The 26,365-nt window shown below is 42.7% G+C and overlaps 1 protein-coding gene across 1 annotated transcript in view; it reads right to left on the reverse strand.

Moving 5' to 3' along the window:
- The window catches only part of MANEA (mannosidase endo-alpha), a 310,526-nt gene that overhangs the window by 123,730 nt on the left and 160,431 nt on the right, over positions 1 to 26,365 (reverse strand). Inside the window, exon 3 of the mRNA XM_086926639.1 lies at positions 11,790 to 11,899. Within this exon, the coding sequence (XP_086782765.1) occupies positions 11,790 to 11,899 (110 nt within the window). The remainder of the gene's footprint in view (positions 1 to 11,789; positions 11,900 to 26,365) is intronic.

Genomic DNA, 26,365 nt, shown 5'->3' on the forward strand with positions numbered 1-26,365 from the left:
TAAATGTATTTTTTTATTTAAATGCATCTTGTTTTCCTTAAAAGAAAACAGGATACATTTAAAATAGAAACGTCTGGCCCTAAATCGTTTGAGAGCTCTGCGTAACTAGCAGACACTCAAATCCTAAAGGAGAAGAGACTGGGGATCAGATCTCATCTTGATGAAGCTTCATTAATTCCTGATATCAGTGTTGAGGTTGAAACAGGTCAACAGCACCAAGGAGGATGCACAGGAATAGAGGGGCCTTAATCGCCATGTGACCTTATATCTTGTCCTCCATTAGGTAGATAGAGGAGGGAGTATCTGGTGCTTGCTCCAGTGCCTTTTCCCAGTCAAAAAAATAATCTAGGGCTGGCAAGAAATCACTTCCTCGTCAGGCCCCACCCCCATCAATGACATCATTGCACCGTACAGCGCACTTATGTCATTCACTGACTGAGATCTTATAAAGTGTACTATTGCAGAGCCATCTTGGCACTGAGAGTGGTGAATACCGAAGCCTACGCTAATGATTCTAAAGCTGAGGGAAGAGCCACATCTTTATCAATTTTTTAGAAAGAGCTGTATTGGAGTGTAGTCCGATCAGAGTGGGGAGGGTGTTTCACAGTTTGGCCGCTTGGTAGGAGAACAGTTTTACTCCCCATCTGGCACTTTTTATCCTAGGGACCAGGATCAGTCCTGTGTTGGCTGACCTGAGGCAGCGTTGTGGCGAATACCAGGAAAGTAGATGCTGAATATCCGCAGCTCCTGCTCCATACAGAGCCTTGTGTTCAAGACAGAGGGCCTTAAAATCCACTCTCTGCTGCAATAGAAGCCAATGAAGTGGTTTGATGCAGGCAGACGTGGTGTGATGTTTGGGGAGATCAAGTAGTACACGAGCAGCCGCATTCTGCAAAGATTGGAGTATAGTGATCTGACCTTTAACTGCTCCCAGATATAAGGTGTTGCAGTAATAGACTCTGGAAAGAACCAGGGCTCCAACTACTGTTTTCCTGAGGGTAAGTGGGATGAATGGCAAAATCTTGCGCAGAACTTTCAGCTTGTGCTAGTGGAGTGGAGAAGTGTGGCTCAGGGGTTAGAGGCGGCAGACCCGGAAGCTGAGATCGGCCCTGGACCAGGGTTCAAGTCCCCGCCTCGGCGGGTCTTGGGCTAAAAATTCCACGGACTCGATAATTCTCACTCCGGTGCCTTCTCGACTCACGGGTTCACACTCTGTGACTCTGGGCAATAGCTTGCTTAATCTCCACAACGGCCCCTCGCAGCGGGATGCCTGGCTTTCACCTTGTGGATACCCTGCCGGGGTTATCTCACAGGGGAATACCAGGACGGGTTCCCTAAGCAAGCGCCGGGAAACTCACTGCGGGTAGCTGTGCGCTATATAAGCTCAAATACATTTACACATTTACACATTTACACATTTACAGCTTGAAAAAACAGGCCGAAGATACTTGATTAATTTGTTGAGCAAGCTTTAAGTCACTGTCAAAAATAAATCTAAGCTTCCTAGCCTTGGTGACGGGGACAGGACAATTCCGGGCCTCAGGAGGCCACCAAATTTGGCTCCATACAGAGGGCTTCTGACCAAATTCAATTACCTCAGTCTTTTCCATGTTGAGCTTTAAAAAGTTTGAGTTAATCCACAACATCACTGCATTTAGACAATTATGGAACCGGACAGCAGTGATGTCCACACTTTGTGTGACTGATACCACTAACTGGGTGTCGTCTGCATACGACACCAGCATTAGACTGTGGTCTTTAATTAGTCTTGCAAGATGTGTGACATATAGACTCAAGAATGTAGGGGACAGGGCAGAGCCCTGAGGGACTCCACACAGGAGGCAAAAGTTTCCTGACTTACGGCCATCCCATTGGATTAGCTGTTCCCTAGATGCCTGAAAGAAAGCTAATAAGGTTAGAGCCTTGTCTCTAATGCCTGCTGCCTTCAGCTGCCGTAACAATACCGCATGATTTACGGCATCAAATGCCGCGGACAGGTTGAGCAGGATGAGAACGGCTCATCCGCCTCCATCCATCACTTTGCGGATTTCTTCTGTAGCCATGATCAAGGCTGATTGGTAGAGTGCAGAGATCTAAAGTCTTGTTGTGTGGGGTCCATAATGTTTATGCGATCTATGTAGTCTGTCAATTCCAAGTTCATAGCTTTCTCCAGGATTTTAGAAGGTAGTGGAAGACAGGAAATTGGGTGATAATGTTTCGTCTCCATAGAATCCAAGGTGGCTTTTATCCAAAATGGGCCCGATACACGCCTCTTTCCAAGAGTGTGGAAAGACCCCGGGAACTAGTAACCTAATTTAACAGGGGGGGGGGGGGGTGTCAAGTGAGCACTGAGCTCCTTGGGGGCCAGATGCAAATTAAAAGGGGGACATGGGTCCAGGGGCGAGCCGGACTTAGTCTGTGATAGCAACTCTGTCACTTGCTCTGCAGCTAAAACAGAGAAACGTGACAGACTACAATGTATGAAAATGTCCTCCAACAGATCTTCACAGTTCTCCACAGGGTCAGATGCTGTCTTTTGAAGTTAATAATTAACTGTCTGAACTTTGTTTTGAAAAAAGAGGGCAATTTTGTCACAAAATCTTGATTGGGTACGATCTGGATGTCACATAGACACTTTTTGGAGTAGTGTGGCTCAATGGTTAGAGCAGGCAGACCTCGATGCAGAGCTCTGGCCAGGGACCAGGGTTCGATTCCTGCCCCAGCGGGTCTCGGGCTCATTAATTCCCCCGACCGGATATTCTCGCCTCAGTGCCTATTCTGGTCCCACGCTGCAACTCTGGGAAATAGCTTGCTTAGTCTCCACAACGACCCCCACAACGCGAGGGATGCCTGGTGTGCACCATGGGGGTGCCCAGGAGTGGACATTTCACAAGGAAAGCCAGGAAGGGTTCCCTTGCGGTATTCGTACAAGCGCCGGGAAACCCACTGCGGGTAGCTGTGCGCTATACAAGTACAAAAACATTTACATTTACTTTTATAAGGCTGTCATAGATTTAAAAAGCTACTTCGAGGAGTTCTTATCTGCCTGGATTTTAGTGGAAAAGTATACAGTTTTGCCATTTTTTTTATAGCAGCCTTGTATTCCTCTAACATTTGGTTGTAGTCCTTTTTATGTTCAACATCGTAGTGCGTTCTCCAAATACGCTCCTTTCGTCTACATTTGGCTTTGAGCTGTTTGAGGTCTGCTGAATACCAAGGTGAAGAGACTTTTTTTCTCTGAGAAAGCTTAGTAACTTCAGGGGCAAGCCCTTTTACTGATGTCCTGAGCCAGTCTTTAATGTTTCCGACTGCGCCGTTGGAGTCTGAAACAATCTTAGGAGGGTTCTTCGCCAAGGCTTTTACCAGGTCATTTTTTATAAACTAATTTCCATGGGCGTGATTGAACCATAAGAGGTCTTATATGGTGGTGCTTGCTAGTTATCGAGATTATTACATTAAAATGGATAGCACTATGGTCGGACCAAGGTACGGGCATCACGCTAACCATTTCAATGTGTTTGTTGTTGGTGAATATACCGTCCAGCGTGTGACCTGCTAGATGAGTTGGTTCAGCTACAATCTGTCTCAACCCATAGCCTGCGAGGTTATCATTCAGCTTAGCAGTGTCAGAGTGATTATTCGCTTCCAAATGGAAATTAAAATCCTAATACCGTAAAGGTAGGGGTATCTAGGCAGGGTTCCAGAAAAGTCTGAAGTGAGCTGGTGAAAGCAGCCCTCTTCCCTGTTGGGGCCTATAAATAAGTAGCCCTGGGAATAATTTGTAATTGTTCACTTTAATGCTAAATGTCATTGCCTCTGCTCCCAGTGACAATGCTGTTTGGGTCCTAATCGTGAAGTAGTATCGGTGGATAATAAAGCTATTTCCCCCTTTTTATCCCTAACCTGGCCGCATGTGCTACTAGACAGCCTGATGGTAAAGTTACATTCCAGTCCGACTCCAATGCGCAGTTAGTCCATGTTTCTGTTAAGAACACGTGATCCGAATTTGCAGTTTCAATCAGACATTCCAAATCTTATTTGGGTTTGCTCATTGATCTTGTTATCAGCAGAATACAGCTAATTACATCAGATCTTTGACCTTGGGAGTTATCAGACTCAATAGGGAAACCTTAGGGGATGTATCTCGATCTGTTGCATATAAATGAGAGCCACTCATCCTTTGATGATCTTCGTTATTTTGCTTGACTAGTAATAGGCTTGCTGTGCCCCCATATGAAATGCCTGGTTTTTCCTGCCCATAAATTTTGCGCTGAACCACAGGGAAGAAACTAAGCGTGGGGGACACCATTGGAAAAGAGGCACTCTGCCCATTGCAACCCTGCCCCCTTTGCAATGGATTCCTGCTCAGGGATCGCAGCTGGAGCCTTGGTCCTGGAGCAGGAATCACCACTTTACACCACAGAAGTTGTTTTTGAGAGGTGGGGAGAGTCAGTCCTTGGGCAAGTGTCAACCGGAGGGAACACATACTCACTAGCAACTTCCCTTCCTGTTGTGTGGGTAAAAAAGGAATCCGAAAAGGGCAGAATCAAAAACCTCATTCCCTCCCAGGAATTGAAAATAACAGCAGTCGTATTTCTTCCTGTCCGGCTCCTTTATTGTTGCATCATTCTCATTTGTCGTTGGCCCTCTTCAGATACAGTAATAAAGAACAAGGAAGGGAGAAAAGAGGTAAGGTGCACTGTGGGCTCAGACTCCTTTAAAAATCGAGAAAAAACAAAGGAAGTCCACCCTTCATTAATGAAAATAGCTGTACTTCCAGTGATTGTTTTAGTATGTTAAAAAAAACGAGTCTTCTTAAAATAACCCTTATTATTATTATTATTATTATTATTATTTATTTTTATAAAGCGCATAGTCACCCGGAGGTATCCCAGCGCTAAAAACCCTAATTCTACAGACCTGTGGACCAGGAGCAGAGAGCAGATAGAGAGGAGGGATGAGGATTCAGGAGGAGGGAGGGGCCAAGCAAAACTAGGGGAAGAGATGCGTCTTTAGCTGCTTCCTGAAACGCAGATATTGTGGTTCACGACGGAGGTCGCGAGGGAGTGAATTCCAAAGGCGAGCAGCTTGTACCGAAAAGCGTCTTCCTCCTGATCGGACTTTCCTGAATCTTGGGGTATTGATGAGGTTTTCTGCGTTAGAACGGAGGGATCTGGTGGTTTTATAAGGGGTGATAAAATTGCTGAGGACTGGGGGGCCTTGGTTGTGCAATGTTTTGTAGACGAGGCACAAGGCCTTGAATTTGACTCGCTCCCTTATGGGGAGCCAATGAAGGAATTTGAGAGCAGGTTTTGCAGATGATCTGGCCGGAGTGTTTGTGATAATCCGGGCAGCGGTGTTCTGTATTCTCTGAAGTTTATTAAGGGTCGCTTCAGGAGCGCCCAGATGCCCTTGGTGGCATGCTCCATCAGATTCTTCTCGCCCCACTGTGGGACGGGGCGGGCTGCGACCGGCGGAGACGTGGGAGCACTTTTGTGAAGAAATACTATGTGTTATTTGTGAGAGTGAAAGGGTCAGAAAAAAGCGAGTTAAAAAATATCTGGCTAAGTGGAAACTATACTTTGATAATTCCTGTGGCGGATATTGTTAAACAAAATGGGGGGAGACATGTACACTATATTGAGTGGTTTTCTCCTTGGTATACATATTTGAAGCCTTCCCCATTGCTTTTCTTCAGAACCAAAGAGATTGATCACGGTCACCACTCTTTTGTTAACCTACATTGTCTACCTGAATAATATCAAGGTGCAATGTGCATTTAAACATGCATGAATACAATACCTATTTGGTTTACTTCTTCAAAACAATACGTTTGGTGCCTAACTAAGGCCCCATGAGCTTAACAGGGGCGCTTGTAGTCAAACAATAATCAAAGCTGCTCTCTCACACCTCACCCCCTGATACCTTAAAACAAACCAGAAGATGTGGTCATTCATCGCACACAATTGTTTACTCCACCTTACACCTCCACTAGCCGCCCGCTCAAATGGGGGGTGCCCCAGGGCTCCTCATTGAGTCCTCTTTTATTTAATGTTTGTTTTTCTCCTCTGGCCGAGTTAATCTCCCAGACAGGAATTAAGATGACATCTTACGCAGACCACATTCAGCTTCTGTTCTCATACGACAATTCTACCCTGCCCACATTTGATCCTTTGAAAAACTGTCTCCGAGACATAGCTCTGTGGATTGATAACAACTTCCTGAGATTGAACGCAGGAAAGACCGAGGTTCTTTTTTTTCATCAATCCTTCCCTCTGGACTCGAACCTCTGGTGGCAGGCGGATCTGAGCCTTGCCCCCTCTCCTAGGGAATCAGTAAGAAACCTTGGGGTCAGATGGGACACTAGTCTCTCCTTCCACAGCCAAGTCCACTCAGTCTCCGCCGCCTGTTTTTCTAAAATCAGGATGATCAAAAAATTCCTTAACTATTTACCTAGCAATACTAGAAAAACAATAGTCCAGGCATTAATTTCATCTCATCTGAACTATGCCTATGGTCCCTACCTTGGATTAACCACAAGCCTGTGCCATAGGTTGCAAATAGTTAAAAATGCCGCTGTTCGGCTAGTTTGTGGCATCTCTCTCCGAGAACATATAACACCTTATCGACGTAAGTTACACTGGTTGCCTGTCCACCAAAGGGCCGAGTTTAAAGCTCTGACTTTGGCCTATTGGGCCATAAAAGCACATGGATCTGCCTATCTATTATAATGCCTCCGTCCCTATAGCAACGTCAGAAATCTCCGTTTTAACTCCAAATTTTTACTGGTCTCTCCCAGATTTAAAAAAGCTCGTTCTGGGGGCAGAATTTTTCAAGTGTGTGCCTCTTCTCAGTGGAAAAAACTTCCCATTTCCCTACGCAAGATCCAGGAGGAACTTCCGTTCCTCAAAGTGCTCAAAACGTTTCTCTTCTGCGAACTGCGCCCCCTGACAGGATTCAGTACTTTGAGCACAAGCGCCGGGACACCCCGTTGGGGTAGCTGCGCGCTATATAAAAGACACAAATAAATAAATTCATATGGGGCAGGAGGTTGCTTCAGGTTGTCCGATTCTTGCTGATGAGAAGCCCAGAGGAGGGGCCTCAGGGTACCCAATAGTAAGTGATACTCAGATTTGCCCAGATGCGAACAAGCCTTGGTGCACGATGTAGCAGGAATGTAGTCCTGCCCCGCTAGTGCGAGACTTGACCTCTGCCGTGAGGTAGTCACGAAGGTAACCCCATATTGTTGGTTGAAGGCCCAAGGACAAAAGGACATACCAACAACCTACCCCCCCAACCCCAGTCACCGGGAACATGGATTTTCCCGCAAGGATAATGGATAAACATTACCAGAAGGGGAACTTCTATTCGTAGGACAGTTATACAGAGAGGGGTCCTTTCAGACTTGTGATCAGTGTTAATGTCTTGCTGGACCCTGGAGAGTTACACTGAGTTACACAAATATTACACTGGGCAAGACAACAGAATATCTGTGGACCGGGTGCACGTGACACCACAAAAATTGAGGACATGTTTACGGAGGGAGAAAACACCAAACTGTTATCTTGGTTATATAGAGCTCTGGAGAGCCCATCCCAACACTACAGCCTTCATACATGCAAATGTGAGCTGGATACTTCGGCTTGGAGACTGGATCCTCATATGGACACAGTCTTCACTCTCTGTACTTGGTCTGCAACACAGGGCAAATGTCTTTAAAATAATGGTCTGCTGTTAAAAGACTCCTGTCAGACTGTAGGTCATGGTGAATCCTCCCGACACGTACTGGACGGGCTGTGGGGCAAGGGAGACATACCGGCACATGTGGTGGAAGTGTCCGTCCACACAACAGTTCTGGTCTGAGGTAATTTATTTATTTATATTTATTTATTTGAAAGGTTTTATATATCGCTGGCTCGACCCAAGGGTATCAGAGCGCTTTACATGAGCACAAAAGTTACAATAAAAAGAGCAGTTGTTCAATAGCAAAAAATACAGATAGGTAGGATTCAAACAAAATAATTAATAAATGATTAAAGAGCAATATATACGAAAAAGCGATCAAGGAAGGCTATTATAAACTATAACAAGAACCGCAGGTAGAAGTTCAGTATAGAGAGAAAGAGGAGTAAAAATTCTGGGAGGGACTACGGGTGAGGAATCATTAGGTAAACATAGGTGGGTGAGAACCAAATTGAGGAAGAGGAGGAAGACAGAGATTTTAGGAGGAAATGGGTAAGGGTATGATGGGGGTTGTAAGAGATATCTCCACAAGCACCCGGGGCTGGCCCTGCTGCGATGAAGGGATGTCACCCTCTCCCGCCTAAGGGCCAGACATCACTGCTATTGGTGGCCCGCCTGTTAGTGAAACAGTACTGGGGAACTCCAACTCCGTTGACTTTAGGCATGTGCTAGATCAAAGTTTCGAATATTCACACAATGGAAAGACTCATAGAGTGGTACGAGAATGTGTGTTGAAATACGAAAGGACTTGGAACCCATTGCACGCATATATCAAGTGCATCCAAGGAATCCCCTGCCCACCGGAAGTGGCACGTCTAGGGGGAGATCGGGCCACGGGAGTAACCGACATAGGAAGTGGCTACGGGGGGACCAGTGTGGGGAGGAAGCTACGGACTGGGTTACTGAATGCGGACTATTTGTGTATTGCTAATAGGATATTTTGCTCTGCTGCTGCCAGCTAAACTGAGAGTTCAGCTTGTGTTTCTTATGCTGACTGCATGGTAATACTCGTCTGCTCTAGAAACACCTATACCCGGGACCTAAAAATGTTAAAGTTGACAAAAAAAGAAAACTGTGCTTCTACTTCTGCGTCCCTTTGCTGTAGCTGATGTAAACAGCAAGGGTTTTCCTTCAATTGCCACTTTTGATGAGAAAAAGTGGCTGTGCAGAACGAGCCTCGGGAAGAAGTCATGACATTTTCACAGCTCATAGAACAAACATGGCCAAGATGAACTCCCTGGGGAGTGATGTGTACCACCTTCCTCCCCCCCACTGTCACACATCATTTGTCAGTGAGGAAATGTATGTATTTGGCTACCTCAACGTGCCATGGCTTTGTAGCCGGGCACGAACACACATGCGCAAATAGTGACAGGTGAACTCATGTTTCCGGACAGGATTGTGGGTGTCTGTGCAAGAGGGAAATGTGTGTTTATAGGAGAATGTGCATGTGTATCACTGTCTACAAGGTGAGTGTGCGATGTCTCTGTCCACTGGGAGTGTGTGCTCCAGGAAAGGAATATGCATCTTCATAAGGGGAAGTTCAAAGCAGTGCAGGAGGGAGTATTTCTGCACCGTCGCATGCATCAGCAATTCGTTTGACTGTACCGTGGTGTGTGCATCTGTATAGTGTAGTTGTGTGTCTGTGCAGTGGGTAATCCATAAGCAAAGACAAAATGGAAATAACCCATTGGGCAAGAATCAGGAAAAAGGCATAGAGAAGTACCAGGTTTGAGCTAGTAATTCATCAGCATCAACAACATTTTGGCATATTGTCTGAGCAACAACTGGTGAAGGAGGAAATGAGTGTCGGCTAAATCAGGGTAAACAGAATAGGCCAAGAAGCAGATTCGAAGTCACAGGAGTCTGATGAATGCCATCCAACAGGTAAACTGGCAAACTGTAGATCAATGTATTTTAATCTCTCAGAATCCATGCAAAAGCAACTGACACTGCTCTTCTAATGTCTGACCTGACATGGTGACAGGCACAGGTTAAAAAATAAATCTGATGACTGCTTCTACTAGTAGCCAATGCCTTAAGGAAAAATAAATGTGTGGACATCTGAGTTGTTTCCATTTCAAATTTTCATAAACTCAAGAGAACTCATGGTCTAGAATGATTATCATGTAGCTCTAATGTTTAATGTATTCCACTGGGAAAAAAGAACATAAAAATTCCAAACACACATTGCTTTGCAAGTGGTTACCCGCCCCGGAATTTATTTATTTATTTATTTATTTATTTATTTAATGCCATTTATAAAGCGCGTGCAATTACCCTGCCACTGTGCTGCAATACTGGGAACCACCCATCCTGTCATTACAGACAATGAGATAACAGAAGCATTTGAATTCGTTATGGATATGTGTTTTTTAATAGGAACGAACATAAATTTCAAGCACTACATGACCAGCATTTGGAGACAGAAGCTGGCATATAACTTTAAAATATCGCTGTAGCACTTCTGTTGTGGTATTTGAGCAATGTCCCTTGCAGGGTGAAATCCTTGAATATTGCATGCAATCCTGACATCAGCATACATTTCTTACTATTTGTGCAATACTCAAATATACAGAATTACCCCGGGTGAAAGGCAGCATTTCTCCAATTGCACAGAAAAACGGATCCTTTTTCTTCTATATTCACTGCTGCATGAATGGATATACAAATGGGCTACAGATTTCTTTGTGGACCAGGATGTTCAAAATACAGTGCCTGAAGTTGGTTATTTATTGCCGTTTCACTGCTTTTCAGTTGACTAAGGATAATATCACTTTTAAGTACTAAAATCCAACTTTATTTTGGCATTTTGAAAAGCACTGATACTGTTCAGTTTTTTTAAAACAGAATACAAAATCCATTAATGTTTATGTTAGTCCACATAAGCGCTATAGTGAGTGAATGGGACAAGCTGATTTTTTATAGGGCATTTATATTTGTTATATTTTGTACACTAGACAAGTAGATTATTTTAAAAAAAAAATCACACTTAGGAAGCTATACAGTTTCTATGTATGCCTCTAGAAGCACAAGGCTCCTGGATATCTCCTTAATTATATACTGTTCGAAAAGATTAACATTGTAATTAATACAACAAACATAATATAATATGTTAAACCACAAAGAAAATGTTACTTCATTGTGCAATAGAAGCTAGACCATATAGGCATACTTTATGCACTGACTTGTCAATGCTGCTCAATTGCATTTTTAGGTCGAGCCCGCTCTGCCTGGAAGATCTGTTGGATGTACTTTGTGAAATCTGGAGATCAGCCCTAGGACTTGTTTGCTTCTGCCTTTGCTTAGGGACTTTTGTTCTGTTCAACTGCCTCTATTTAGCGGTATTGATAGAAAACCACCAGTAGAGGCCAGTAAAACACCAGAATTGCTTTCTGCTTGTTTAACTGCCTCTAATTAACTGTCTTGATAGAAAACGACCAGTAGAGGTCAGTAAAATACCAGAATTGCTTTCTACTTAGGGACTTTCTTTAAAAAAAATTCTAGCAACTGCCTTCATTTACCTTTCTTGATAGAAAACGACCAGCAGAGGTCAGTAAAATACCAGAATCACTTTAGCATTCCCTAGATTCCAGGCCATAGAAACTTGTATTGAACGAACACCCCTAGACAATCATTTAAAAAAAATCTTGTATTTGCAGTGATATGATCACCAAAGGGGCTGATTTTATATTAAAAACAGAGCTTTGGACAATGCAATTTCCCGCTGATAGGGAGTATTTCTTTACATGTGTTCCCATACCTGGCGTGTTCTGCAGTTTGGTGCTTACTTTCTTTCCCTCCATGTTAAACAACAGTAGATGTTTCAGGACCCAAGTTAATGTGCTGCATAGTTAAATACATATAGGGACCCAAAGCGAGGCCAATTGCATTGCAAATGATTGTGACATGGAAGGCTGGATTTTGAGGTAATAACAAACCAGCACAAAATGTTACTTTTTGCAAGAACATTTGGTCAAAAATGTATTAAAATGTAAATGTCCCAAAGCACTACCATGCTATTGACAAAACAGCTTGAAAGGTACCTTCAGTTTGTATCTGTGAGCTATGTCCAAAATGTTAGGAACAAAATCATCAGTGGGTTCCCCATTGTCGTCGCCCATCTTAGGAGGGTACCATGAAAGGGCCAGCACACCTATAAACACAAAAAAGTATACATTTTAATTCAATCCATGGAGATTTTTAGGAATTGTAAAATAGAAATAGACACAATAAGCAGGGATGTTCTATAAAGAAAATCCAAGGACTTAGCCGAATGAATATGTTCAGGGAGCACACGCGCACTCATAATGCAGAATGTTAGAAATAGGAGACATTTTCTAGTATTATCTATTTTGATGTCCTAGATTATTAAACAACATGAACATGGAAAATGATCAGGTAGGAAGCCCGATCTGTTATTTGTGCATGCTACCAAAACTAATTTTAATAGAGACCAGCTACAGTACTTTGGGTAAGATTTTTTTCTAATGTGTTATAGAAATCATTTATTTTAATAATCGCTTTCTAGTTGTAAACTGTGCAAATTACAAATACTACCCAATACAGCAGAAATAAACAGATGTACACATTGCATATTTTTCAAACTTTCCACAGCAATTATAGTTAGTTAAGATCACAAATCTTGGTTAGAAAAAGTGGAAACATGCAAACAAATTGGCAGGTAAAGACACAGGGCCCTTCCAAACTTTCCATGTACGGGTTTCCTCAAATCCCAAGATAGTTATAGGTAGTTGAAAACACTCTATACTTCAATCCGTTCAAAGTTAATGTAGTTTGGTAAAACACTGTTTATGAGGCAGTTTAATTTTTTCACCAGACCCTACCTCATTGTTACCCTTTCCGCTCTCTCATCACTTCAGGTTCTCAATTCAAATGGGGATTACGATTCACACTAAATCTATCCAGGTGTCTCACGTGATCATCATCATCTCATAATGCCTTTATCCGCCCCACTAACTCAGGAAGCAATTTATAGTGCTTCAAAGGTACCCCCTAATCGTCCACTCATAGAAATGTCCCTCCAAAAACAAAAAGTTGTTGGCTGTGCTGAGGCTCATTCACTTTCATGAATACATCATGCAGTTCAGGACAATTTCCTTCACAAAGAAATTGCTAGGAAAGAAGAAAATAATACATGATGTCATATCAATATACATTAACTTCCATAAAATTATAAGACCATAGCACGGAAAGAGCGATTTATTAAACAAAACTACTGTTTTTTTTCTGAAGTATACTTATCTTACAGCTGGTTTGGCATGGAGAGAATGCCTTCCCTTAATATGAATCAGTTCAATCAGAAGAAACTTCACGGCCATTTGAATGTTCCAAGCAGATTCGAATTTCCTTTACCCCTTATATTTCCCTCTAAATCATTTTCCACTATCCTTTATCCCAATATCTATGCTCACCATTCCTGAAGGTGTTTCTCACTAGCTTTTGAAATCTTGAAAATATTCTTTGCATTGCTCTTCTACCTCACTGCGACAAAAATCTTGTAACTTGCTTTCTAGAAGCTGCTACCTGTATTGTTGATAACTCTGCAACTCGTAAAACTGTGACGACACGTACTATTTATACCTATATACTTTGTTCAGTCAACTGTGCAATGGTGACTTAACACAAAACAAATACAACGTGATGTGACTACCAACATATGAGCCTGTTGTGACCATCCCCACAACACCAAATCTTGCACATCACTGTGTCCACAAGCAGAAAAGCCCCATCTCATATCAATGAGTTGTACTGTGGAATTAGAGTGGTCGCTGCTCAAGTCGGTGGTGGTTGGAGGAATAAAAGGGGCACCTCATTTACTCTGTGTCCTGTCTTTGCTGTGAAAGGTATATACCAGCTTTAACTGTAGCTAACACTACACCAGGCTAGCCCACGTGTAATAAATGAATTCTCATGAGGCAAGTGGTAAGAGTGAAGATTTAGTACAGTGATGCTCGCCTGTCATGCAGAGGCCAGCCGGCTCGGATCGCAGGGTGTACTGACACCGTTCCCAGGAAACCTCACCCGGTGTTCTAACTAGATGATCTCCCCCGTCGGTGGCGTGATTAGGGAACAACTGTTGCATTTTGGAAAAAGCCCGTTTCCGTGACGTGATTATTTGCAGTCTTCAGTTTTTAGAAGGGAACAACTGTGCGTTGTATTGGCATGTGAGAGTCAGCATTTTGCCATTAACATCGCATGCATTGTAATAAAGCCCGTTTCCGTGACGTGATTATTTGCAGTCTTCAGTTTTTAGAAGGGAATAACTGTGCGTCGTATTGGCATGTGAGAGTCAGCATTTTGCCATTAACATCGCATGCATTGTAATTGCATGCGATGTTAATGGCATCAACCGCAGGTAGTACTTTGTGGCAGGGCTGAGGTGCGTTGGCCGAGGGGGAGATCCTACAGACAGGCGAAAGTAGTCTTGCAGCATATGCGCGTGCGTAGTGAAATAAGCATGCGCAGATTGTTCGGGGAAGATCATCCAGATGGGAAGATCATAACTACGGTACACCGGCGCTTCATTTGCCTGCACGGGCCAGAGTCAAACAATACTGTTACAATTAAATTATAAGAAGCGGCAGAGGTACAGCTTGACAATGTAACAAGTCCCAGGAGCTGCACCACGTGCTGTCTAGCATAATAGACTATATTACATCACCTTCCCCCCTCAAAAATGAAAATAAAGTAGCATGGGAAAAATGTAGAAATAAAAATTACTAAAACATTAATACATTACATAACCATTGAATCTACGAGTTATCCTAACAGCACGTGACCTAGTAAACACAGCACTGGAAGGAGAAGCAGCACCCTGAAAAATGCCAGTAGTGCTCCTAACATCAACATTGTTAACAGGTATGTTCTCCCTACGTTTCCGTAACAGGCTGTATCCATTGTGTCCAATCAGAAATATGTTTAGAACTTTTTCTGCAGTTAATGATACATGCTTGCTGTGGAGTGAGTTTCATTAAACTTAGTTTGTTCCACTAACCTTTTTTTGTACCAAAACTGATCCTTTACCAACTTTGGAAATTCTTGCCGGGGAAGAAAAAAAAACGACTCCGCTTTCTTTAACGTAGTAAAATTGGATCTCCAACAGCAAAATCAGGTTCAACACTGCTACTCTTATTAAAATGTCATGTCATACTTGACTGTTTTCACAAGTCAAAATATAATTCTCTTTGTGCGAATAACCATAGAGACACAAATTATTTACAGACACATAAAGACTCACCAATATCAAACCATAACAAGGAAGCAATAGGAATAAAGTAAAAAACAGTGAAAGGTTTGCTGTTTCCAGCTTTGTCTACGAGCACGCGGGACGCTTTCGCTTGAGCGCCGAACTGGGTCTGCACGCTGGTAATTTCACGTGTGACCAACGATTCGCTGATCCTGTGACTGCCTAACAATAAGGGAGTTTTAATTATATACCCTGACAGAGCGTGTACAAACGATTATAGCAGTACCGCGTGCGTGGCTTGCGCCAGGACGCTCCTTAGCTGGAGCATCTGTGCGCAAAATAAATGATAATAACATAACAACATAACATAACATCATTCCACAGCTATATATATATTGACACATGTTGTCAGAAACAAAGTCTTGAAACAACGCAGACCATAAGTATTGTGGTCTCCTAATCATTCTCAAGACACACTAATAGGATAACATTATTTTAATCTGGAAAAGACAATTCGCTGGACGAATATCTGTTGAAATTGAGAAGGAGGCAGAGTACCCCTGATCATATTTTATTGATAGAAAATAACTGGGAATCATTGGGAAACATTTATTGTAACTGTCCTGATGAAGGTGGTGAAATATTAAATATACCACCGAAACGCGTCGATGCACAAGGAGCAATACAGAAAAAACAAACTAAGGAAAATTCTAAGCTTTTGTTGGAATTTAGTCCTTTACCTGTACCTCCTTTTTTATAGGAATGTCTGATGTATTTCTTTTATAGTGTTCCGTTTTGTGTATGTTTCCCTTTTTTAACAAAATATACTGTATGCAAATAAACTGTACAGATCCACTTTTTTTTAATAGTGTTTTCACTGTTTTTTACTTTATTCTTATTGCTTCCTTGTTATGGTTTGATATTGGTGAGTCTTTATGTGTCTGTAAATAATTTGTGTCTCTATGGTAATTCGCCCAAAGGGAATTATATTTTGACTTGTGTCAATTGTGGAACCCTATCCCTTTGGTCCTGGGGTCCCTCTCTCTTTTACTAGAGATACTTGACTGTTTTTCCAATACTCTTGCTCTAACCTGTTTCTTCAAGGTGGAGTTATCTTCCGCTTCTTGCAGAAAACTTTCCTTTAGGCACATGAGGAACATAGCTGAATGATATTCACGACCTCTCAAAAGTTAAAAAGGGGTAACACCAGTAGTACCACGAGGTGACGTGTTATACTCCCATACTGTATGTTTGAGTAACTGCTTGACTCCAACTCCATCTGCGAGAGCTGTTTGTACACCTTCCTTTATGACTTTATTCCCCCTTTCCACCAGGCCATTGGATGCTTTTAAATGCTTGACATCATGTTTGCTCAGAAATTTACATATTTAGCTAGAAAGGAAATATGAACCAGTCGGTCACCAGAGATCTAAGCGACCCCTGAAACACTTGCTCCAGAAATTTGATAGCTGCGTCTGATGAGGGAGATTTAACGAAAGAGAAGTACAACCATTTAGAGTAGTAGTCCACTAACAAAATAGAATATCTCATTTAATCAGAAGTGAAACAAACTGCCCTGAAAAGCCCATACCCAATTTGTCTCAAGGTGCATCAGGGTAAGGCACATGGTTCATGGGCTTCTTGCTGACCTTCCAATGCTTGTATAAGAGAAAACATTTGGGCATTTGTCGACCATGTTTTTAACCACTTCCGCGCTGATGACGGAACCGCTCCGTCATCAGCCGCAGTAGCGCTGTGCTGAAGACGGAGCGGTTCGGTCATAGCCCGCCCGACGTGCCTGCGCGATGCGGATTCCGTGCCTGCGCTGGGCGTTCCACTGAACGGGCGGGGCCATGACAGAACCGCTCAGTCATGAGCACAGCTCAACTGAGGCTGGTGACGGAGCGGTTCTGGCAACACCAGGGCGCGCCGCGCGGCCCCCCGCCCCCTTATCGCTGCGGCGGAATAGCCGCCGCAGCGAAGGTGTTAACCGAACTATCCGGAGCAGGTCACCAATATTACTGCTTAATACGCATGCAGGTCTTGGTGAGATCTAAGTGCACTAGATGTGCATTAGAAATAATGGACTCACGTAACTTGAAAGGAGGAATGTGTAAATACCCCCCTTAGGACCAAACCGTTGACTAATGAAACTCTTCCTGCTACCTGAGCATAGGTCTTCAAATCACCTTGTAAGCTTTTGATTTCAGGCCAATCCTGGATTATGTATGTGCTGGGTTGCTTATAGCTTATGTTAAACATGTATTCATGCAGCTTAAAAAACAATCATGCAAGACTTGCAGACATATTGTTATAAATCCTCTTAGTGTAGTCAGTCAGTCAGTCAAAAATACTTTTATTGATTCTTTAAAAATCGTAAAAGATTAGAAAACCATCATAAAACACAGGAAATTAAATGAACAAATATATATATATATATATTTTTAAAACCTAAGAGGAGAAAAAAACCTTGGAGTCATTACCACAGTTAAAAGGCTAACAAGTAGTGCAGTATATTTCTGAAAAGTCAGCAGGCAGGTTGTCTATTGGCTGCTTAGCTTAGTTCCATTTTTCCAGTTCCTTTGCTGCTATTTTCCAGAATTGTATGGCATTACAGGATAGGGGAATAGATAGCCCTCCGAGACACCTGATGACTGCAGATCTACATGTTCTTATCTGTTCATTCCTTAAAATCTCCAGAAGAATGGATTTACGGGTTTTCAGTAAAAAGGGACATATACATAGTAGATGTAGTAGTGACTCCTCACCTTGACAACAGAGGCGGCATTCCTTAGAGAGCCATATAAATTTCCATTTTGAGGTCAAATTTTTTGAGGGGAATGATCCCCTTCGTAGTAACATAAGGTAATGCTTTTTATGGTAGGAAAAGTGTTCGTCAAATACTGTTGCGGTTTTAGCCTCTGGTAGGCCTGTATCACAGCCCAGGCATGGTGTTTTTTTGCAAAAATCATTTTATCGGTTAACAAAGATCCGCTTGGTTGTGGTTCACCACGCTTTTGAATCTAGAGTACGTTACTGGTGTAGACCAGGCCACCTCTAGCTGTAATGCAGACAGAGATTCCTTCAGGATTGTCGTGGTCGAGTTAGCTTGTCTTCCTTGATTTTCAATTTCAACCCAACAGCGGTGAGCTAAAGTGTAATCTTCTGCCTCCCTCATCCTCCAGTAGAACTTTATTAGGGCGGCTTGTCTGGCCACAATCTGTTTTTTTAGTCCAAATTCTAAACGGATTTGTTCTTGTGAGGTGTGTAACGGTAATAGAAACAGCCTTTTGAAGAATATGGATTGTGCGGTATTTAGTATTGTGACTAATAAGTGTACGCAAGAATTTGCAAATACATCCCCTGTGTGAGGCACTCCTTAAGGATTCATCGAAATGATTACAAAGTTCAACGATGAAATGTAGTTTTATTCATCAGTTTTAAATCATTAGGTTTGTGTTTCAATGATATTGTCATCATATCATTGTGGTAAGTTGACAGTGCAGCATATATACGTACTCCAATGCATTTCGGGCTGCACGCCCTTTGTCAAGGAAAGCTAGAAAAAAGAAGAAACAAGCCCATATCATGGCAGGGGAGGAGATATGCGTGAGCGCTAGTGGCGAGTAATGGTGTTAAAAGTGCCGATCAATATGGTAATAAGGTCGTGTCCCGAAGTTAGGAAAATGGGAAGGTCGTGGCACGTGATTGAGAAATGGGGTGCAACATGCGGGATCAAAAAAGGTGTGTGCACGGAGAGTGGGTCGAGTGAACACTATTAAACAATCATGCCTCGTCGGATATAAAAGCCGTGGGTAGATTGGGTAAAAAGAAGTGATGACAGAGCGTGAGGATCGGTAAAAAGATTACGTAGGTCGCAGTTCCCTGGCGGGAATCTGCATGCATTAACGGCACTTACTTCATGGCTGAAAGCCGTGTGGGTCTCTGATACGACGGTCCGAGTGTAGGGGATCGATGTGTGCGGTCCACGTGAAAGTGTATAAATCGGGGATGTGAAAGACGGACTAGGTGGAAGTGAGCGCGGGGGCCATCTTGGAATGGGGTGTGGAACTAAAACAGAGGCTGGGTGAGGAAGTGAGGGTGGGGGCCATCATAGAGTGGGTAGAAACGAAGGGCTGGGATGTACAGAGGTAAACAAAAGAATAAAGGACTAGGGTGTACAGAAAAGGAATAAAGGACTAGGGTGTACAGAAAAGGAATATAGAGCAAAGCAATAACATATAGCAATTAACCATTAAAGGTAGCAATTGTATTCGACACGATCATTCAATCCATGTGGTTTGAGTGTCTGCAAGCGGTATATCCATTCCAGTTCTTTTTTGAGTAGAAATTTGCGATTGTCTATGCCTTCAGTGCGGGTAATGGTTTCCAATACTGTAAATTGGAGTTGTGCTATGGTGTGATGAAACTCGTGAAAGTGCATGGCAACGTTGGATTTTTCTTGCTTGGTGCGAATGTTGGATTTATGTTTGTTTATGCTTAACTTTAATTTTTCTTTCGGTTTTACCGACATACATTTTTCCGCAGGGGCATTTCAAAGCGTAGATAAGATTCATAGAATCACATGTGGCGTTAACTTGTAATTGGATGGAATGACCTTTCATGGGATGTTTGATATGATTACCTCTGATGATACAATTACAGTTGCTGCAATTTAATCATGGTTGGGTTCCTTTGTAATTCTGACTGATCGGAGTTTGAGAAGAGAGAATTTCTTTGATATTCTTGCCACGGGTATGGGCGAACAGTGGAGGAGTGTGAAAAATGTCCCGAAAGTCTGGTTCTAATTGTAGGATGGGCCAATGGGTGAGGATGACTTTCTTGAATTTGTTGCTGGCTGTAGAGAATTTGGATACCAGGACCATGCGTTCATGAGGCTGTTTTACACTTTTTGAGAGGCTTTGTTGTCGAGTGATGTTGGCTACTCGTATTTGTGCTTCGTTGAGGATGTTTTCGGGGTAGCCTCTTTCTAGAAAACGTTGATGCATTTCCTTAATGCGGGAGTTGTAAGTCTGTTCATCCGATACAATCCGTTTCACACGTAGCATTAGCGAAAAGGGCAAATGTTTCTTCAGTGATCCCTGGTGGGAGCTGGTGAAATGCAATGTATTATTGCGGTCAGTGCTTTTACGATGTAGGTCGGTTGTGATTCCTTTTTCGGTGATCTTAATGAGGACATCAAGAAATGAAATTTCTGTGTCGCTTATCTGCCATGAGAGACTAATGCGCTCGTCTTTGGTGTTGAGTTCTGTCAGTGCATTGTTAAGTGATTCTTGTGAATCGGTCCACATAATGAATAGATCGTCTATGTATCGCACATACATTTTTATTTTGTCATAGAAGGTGTCATTGGCGTATATGTGAGTTTTTTCAAAGTTCTCCATGTAGCGGTTGGCATATGTGGGAGCCGCACAATTACCCATCGCCATTCCAGATAGCTGAAGGTACCATTTGTCATTCTCTTGAAAGTAGCTATGGTACCTTCCCCCTTCCTTTCTTCCAGTTCATTCCCTCTCTGTTTCTGTTGCTCTTGTACTCTTCCCTTTTCTTTTCTTTCTTTCTTCCTTTCTCTTTTCCTTTTCTTGTCTTTTCCTCTCCTCTCCTTTTATATTATAATTTACCTATTATTCTTTCTTATTTTATCTTATATTGGAATATGGAATATGTTATTCTTTATTTCCTCATATTTGCTATATCTTATGTAAGTTTCATTATGAATTATATTTTCATCTGTTTATCATTATATCATTTTACTTTGTCAACACATTTGTATTTCTATCTGCAATTTTCAATAAAAAATTTCAACATGAAAGTAGCTATGGTATAGCGTATATACCATGAGTTCCATGATGAAAGTTTGCATGAGGGGATCGATGTTGCTCTAAGAAGGGCTCGTTAGACAGCTTCAATACCTCCCTGGTGGGGTATGGAAGTGTACAGCGAGCGGACGTCCGCTGTACACAGTATCAATGACTCATTAGTGTTGGTCTGGATGTGGGCCAATTTGGTGAGAAATTCGGTAGTGTCCTTTATGTAACTGGTGGATTGGGTTACCAGAGGTTGAAGGTATTTATCTATGTATTTACCCGTAGGTTCATGTATTGATCCTTTGGTTGACACAATGGGTCGAAAAGGTGGATCGAGAAGATTTTTGTGCATCTTAGGGCTCATTTGGATTCTAGGGCTTCTAGGATGTTCCTTGAGTAAATAGTTTTTCGTACGTCTTCAATGATGCCCGATTGGTGTGCTTTGGTGACCAAGTTTTGCAAGATGCTTTGGAACTCCCTGGTGGGGTTATTGTCAAGTTCCATGTAGGTGTTAGGGTCTTGTATATGTTCACGCAGACGTTGGGTGTACATGGTGCTGTTGATGATCACTAGAGCTCCTCCTTTATCAGCTTTGACACACTTGATGTTGGGATTGTTGGCCAAAGTTTTAAGGGTGTCTCGATCCTTTTGTGTGATGTTTCGGTGTTTACTAGGACTTTTGAAATTTAATTTAGACAGGTCGTTGCGTACAAGGTTTTCGAAAAGGTCAATACATTTATGGCTGTTGGGAGCCTGGTAGGTGCTGGATGGTCGTAGGCCCTTAAGTTGGTCACTTTTGACATTAGTGTTGGGGGGTAAGGTGTTATCGAAAAAATGGCATAGTCAGAGTTTTCTAGTGAACTTAAATGTGCTCACTTCAAGTTCCAGGAGGTTGGTTTGAGTCACAGGGACAAATGATGTACCTTTCTCAAGGAGATTCCTTTGATATTTGGAAATGTTGGTATCAGAGATGTTGATGACTAGGTTGGTTTTTTGGATTTGAGATTCTTCTTGGTGACGGTGCTCCGCATATTCGGAGGACTTTTTTCCTGTTCTTTTCTTCTTGCTCCTCCGGGATCTTCGGTGGTTTCTGGGCCTGATCCTAAAAAATGAACAGTTGAAAAATGAACAATGAACCGGTCTTGTCCGGTTGTAGATGAAGATGCTTGGTCGCTAGTGGGTGTTTGCCTGGAAGGAGTTGTGACAAAGAGAATGACAAATGGTACCTTCAGCTATCTGGAATAGCGATGGGTAATTGTGCGGCTCCCACATATGGCAACATCTACATGGAGAACTTTGAAAAAACTCACATATACGCCAATGACACCTTCTATGACAAAATAAAAATGTATGTGCGATACATAGACGATCTATTCATTATGTGGACCGATTCACAAGAATCACTTAACAATGCACTGACAGAACTCAACACCAAAGACGAATATTAGTCTCTCATGGCAGATAAGCGACACAGAAATTTTATTTCTTGATGTCCTCATTAAGATCACCGAAAAAGGAATCACAACCGACCTACCTCGTAAAAGCACTGACCGCAATAATACATTGCATTTCACCAGCTTCCACAAGGGATCACTCAAGAAACATTTGCCCTTTTCGCAAATGCTACTTGTGAAACGGATTGTATCGGATGAACAGACTTACAACTCCCGCATTAAGGAAATGCATCAACGTTTTCTAGACAGAGGCTACCCCGAAAACATCCTCAACGAAGCACAAATACGAGTAGCCAACATCCCTCGACAACAAAGCCTCTCAAAAAGCGTAAAACAGCCTCATGAACGCATGGTCCTGGTATCCAAATTCTCTACAGCCAGCAACAAATTCAAGAAAGTCATCCTCACCCATTGGCCCATCCTACAATTAGAACCAGACTTTCGGGACATTTTTCACACTCCTCCACTGTTCGCTCATACCCGTGGCAAGAATATCAAAGAAATTCTCTCTTCTCAAACTCCGATCAGTCAGAATTACAAAGGAACCCAACCATGCTTAAATTGCAGCAACTGTAATTGTATCATCAGAGGTAATCATATCAAACATCCCATGAAAGGTCATTCCATCAAATTACAAGTTAACGCCACATGTAATTCTATGAATCTTATCTACGCTTTGAAATGCCCCTGCGGAAAAATGTATGTCGGTAAAACCGAAAGAAAAATTAAAGTTCGCATAAACGAACATAAATCCAACATTCGCACCAAGCAAGAAAAATCCAACGTTGCCATGCACTTTCACGAGTTTCAACACACCATAGCACAACTCCAATTTACAGTTTTGGAAACCATTACCCGCACTGAAGGCATAGACAATCGCAAATTTCTACTCAAAAAAGAACTGGAATGGATATACCGCTTGCAGACACTCAAACCACATGGATTGAATGATCGTGTCGAATACAGTTGCTACCTTTAATGGTTAATTGCTATATGTTATTGCATTGCTCTTTATTCCTTTTCTGTACACCCTAGTCCTTTACTCCTTTTCTGTACACCCTAGTCCTTTATTCCTTTGTTTACCTCTGTACATCCCAGCCCTTCGTTTCTACCCACTCTATGATGGCCCCCACCCTCACTTCCTCACCCAGCCTCTGTTTCAGTTCCACACCCCATTCCAAGATGGCCCCCGCGCTCACTTCCACCTAGTCCGTCTTTCACTTCCCCGATTTATACACTTTCACGTGGACCGCACACATCGATCCCCTACACTCGGACCGTCGTATCAGAGACCCACACGGCTTTCAGCCATGAAGTAAGTGCCGTTAATGCATGCAGATTCCCGCCAGGGAACCGCGACCTACGTAATCTTTTTACCGATCCTCACGCTCGGTCATCACTTCTTTTTACCCAATCCACCCACGGCTTTTATATCCGACGAGGCATGATTGTTTAATAGTGTTCACTCGACCCACTCTCCGTGCACACACCTTTTTTGATCCCGCATGTTGCACCCCATTTCTCAATCACGTGCCACGACCTTCCCATTTTCTTAACTTCGGGACACGACCTTATTACCATATTGATTGGCACTTTTAACACCATTACTTGCCACTAGCGCTCACGCATATCTCCTTCCCTTCCCTGATATGGGCTTGTTTCTTCTTTTTTCTAGCTCTCCTTGACAAAGGGCGTGCAGCCCGAAATGCATTGGAGTACGTATATATGCTGCACTGCCAACTTACCACAATGATATGATGACAATATCATTGAAACACAAACCTAATGATTTAAAACTGATGAATAAAACTACATTTCATCGTTGAACTTTGTAATCATTTCGATGAATACTTAAGGAGTGCCTCACACAGGGGATGTATTTGCAAATTCTTGCGTACACTTATTAGTTTCATATTCCCAGGCGCCTGACGGAATCGCCTCCCTGGAGTGCACCCATCCTCGCTTTAAAAAAAAGCATTCAAACTACAGCTAACCGTGTTGTGCACCTCCCACTTTTCCTTTTTTGTGTATTTAGTATTGTGGCATCTTTGATATTCAGGATTTCCGAGCAATACGAGATGGAGGGTAGAAATTTTGCGGCGATCACTTTTAACATATGACCAGTAGAGGAGCCTATAAGCTTTTTCTTCAGAATTTTGAAGGCGAATAACAGTTGCTTTGCTTTTATGCGTCCTGTTGCTTAAAGTTAAGTTTGCAATCTAGCAGAAAGCCTAGATATTTATAGGAATCTACACAGGCCAGTGGTTGTTCGCCCAATTTCCAGGAAAAGATGCACCTATTCAAGGTTTTATTGTGTTTGGAGAAACGCATGACTTTTATCTTTTGGTGATTGATCGTTAGTTGGTTTGAAGTGATGTAGGTTCCTAATCCCGTAATCAATTTCTGCAGACCAACTGGTGTTTGTGCTAGCAGCACAATATCATCTGCATATTGTAGGCACGGAGTCGGTATTTTACCCAATTTTGGAGGGTCACCTGGGATTGTCTGAAGGCACTTGTCGAGATATGACGTGTAAATGTTAAACAGACAAGGCGCTAAAACGCAGCCTTGTTTGAGTCCATTTGAGGTTGGAATCTTACAGTTTACACTGGACCCGTCTCCTTTCTTGATTTGGACCCACGTGTGGGAGTACAGATTGATAATGGCATCTAGAAGTCTGGGGGGGACCCCCCAAGCTTGCATTTTTACCCATAAAGAGGCCCTGGGAACTTTATCGAGGGCCGCTTTAAGGTCTACGAAACAGGCATACAAGGGCCTTGATATTGCGAAGGCTTGGTAAGCTAAAAGAGTGACCGCAGAGATGTTCGTAAGGGTGCCCATCCCAGCCCGGAATCCAGTTTGCGTTGGAGGAATAAGGTTTGTATGACTAATCCAAGCCTCTAGCTCTACCAAGAGATTAGATGCATATATTTTCGCCACCACATCTATCAACGCAATCAACCTGTAGTTGGGGGATCCGAACGGGAACCCGACTTATAGATTGGATTGAGGATGATTCCTCTCCAGGACTCCGGGATTAAGCGGTCAACTATAACTTTCGAAAAAAGAGGAGCCAGGACTTGAGACCAGAATGGGGGATCTTGCCGAAACAGGGCATTTGGTAGACCGTTCGGGCCTGGAGCTCCCTCAGATTTTAAATATTTATGATTTTTAAAACTTGAATTTCTGAAAACAGCTCTGGATCCTCAGAGAATTTGTGGTTCATGGGATCATTGGCTTTACATTGACCTCCGGCCCCGTCGGTAATCCGCAATTTGGGGCTGATTGGGATCTAGTTTCATTATATAGAGTTCAATGTGAGCTCTCCATGTGGACTCCAACATATCTGAATTGTGATGTCGATTCCGGCCGTTAGTTAGTTGGTTGATTTGTTCCCAAAAGAGCTTAGAGTCCCCTAATTTGCATGCATATAGTAGTTTCGCCCAAATATTTTCTTGATACTCTTTTTTGGTAGATTTTATGTCCCTTTTTAGTTTTTTTCTTGTTTTAGAGATTACAAGCAGGAGTTCCTGGTGGCATTCTGTTCCCCAGGATCGTAGTTGTCTGAGGTATTTATTTAGGTGTTCTTTTTGTTTCCTCAGGCTATTGTTGAACCATGCTGCCCCTTTCACATACCCTGCAGTATGAGTGTGGGCATTTTTAGAGAACTTTTTATTAATTTCATAAATAAAGGACTCCCAAGCTTTTATGGTCAGTGTTTCGGAGTTCGGTCTTTCCAAAAGGCTGGTATAGGTGCTTGTGATGGCCACAATGTTATCCTTATTCCAGCGGAGGCGTTTTAGGTTATAACATTGTGTTAAAGATGATAGGGCCTTTGCTTTCTCTGGGGTTGTAAAAGATTTAAATAGAGTAAAAGATTGCTGCTGGTGATCACTTTCGGCCCCGTCTTATCTGAAAATTTGCAATGTACGGGAGAAGGTCGTAATCCGTGAAGGTATAATCAATGGTAGATTGTGTTTTCTGTGTAACCCTGGTGTATGCTGCAGGCCGATCAGTCGGGCCTTGTCCATTAAGTACACACATTGAAAGGTCTTTCAAGCGGGCTGCGCATTTCTTACCAGCTGTGTCCCGTCGGTTGATGGCTGGTGTGGCCTCCGTTTTACCCTTGC

Source organism: Lissotriton vulgaris, chromosome 6 (assembly GCF_964263255.1).
Source record: "Lissotriton vulgaris chromosome 6, aLisVul1.2, whole genome shotgun sequence".
Taxonomy (NCBI): domain Eukaryota; kingdom Metazoa; phylum Chordata; class Amphibia; order Caudata; family Salamandridae; genus Lissotriton; species Lissotriton vulgaris.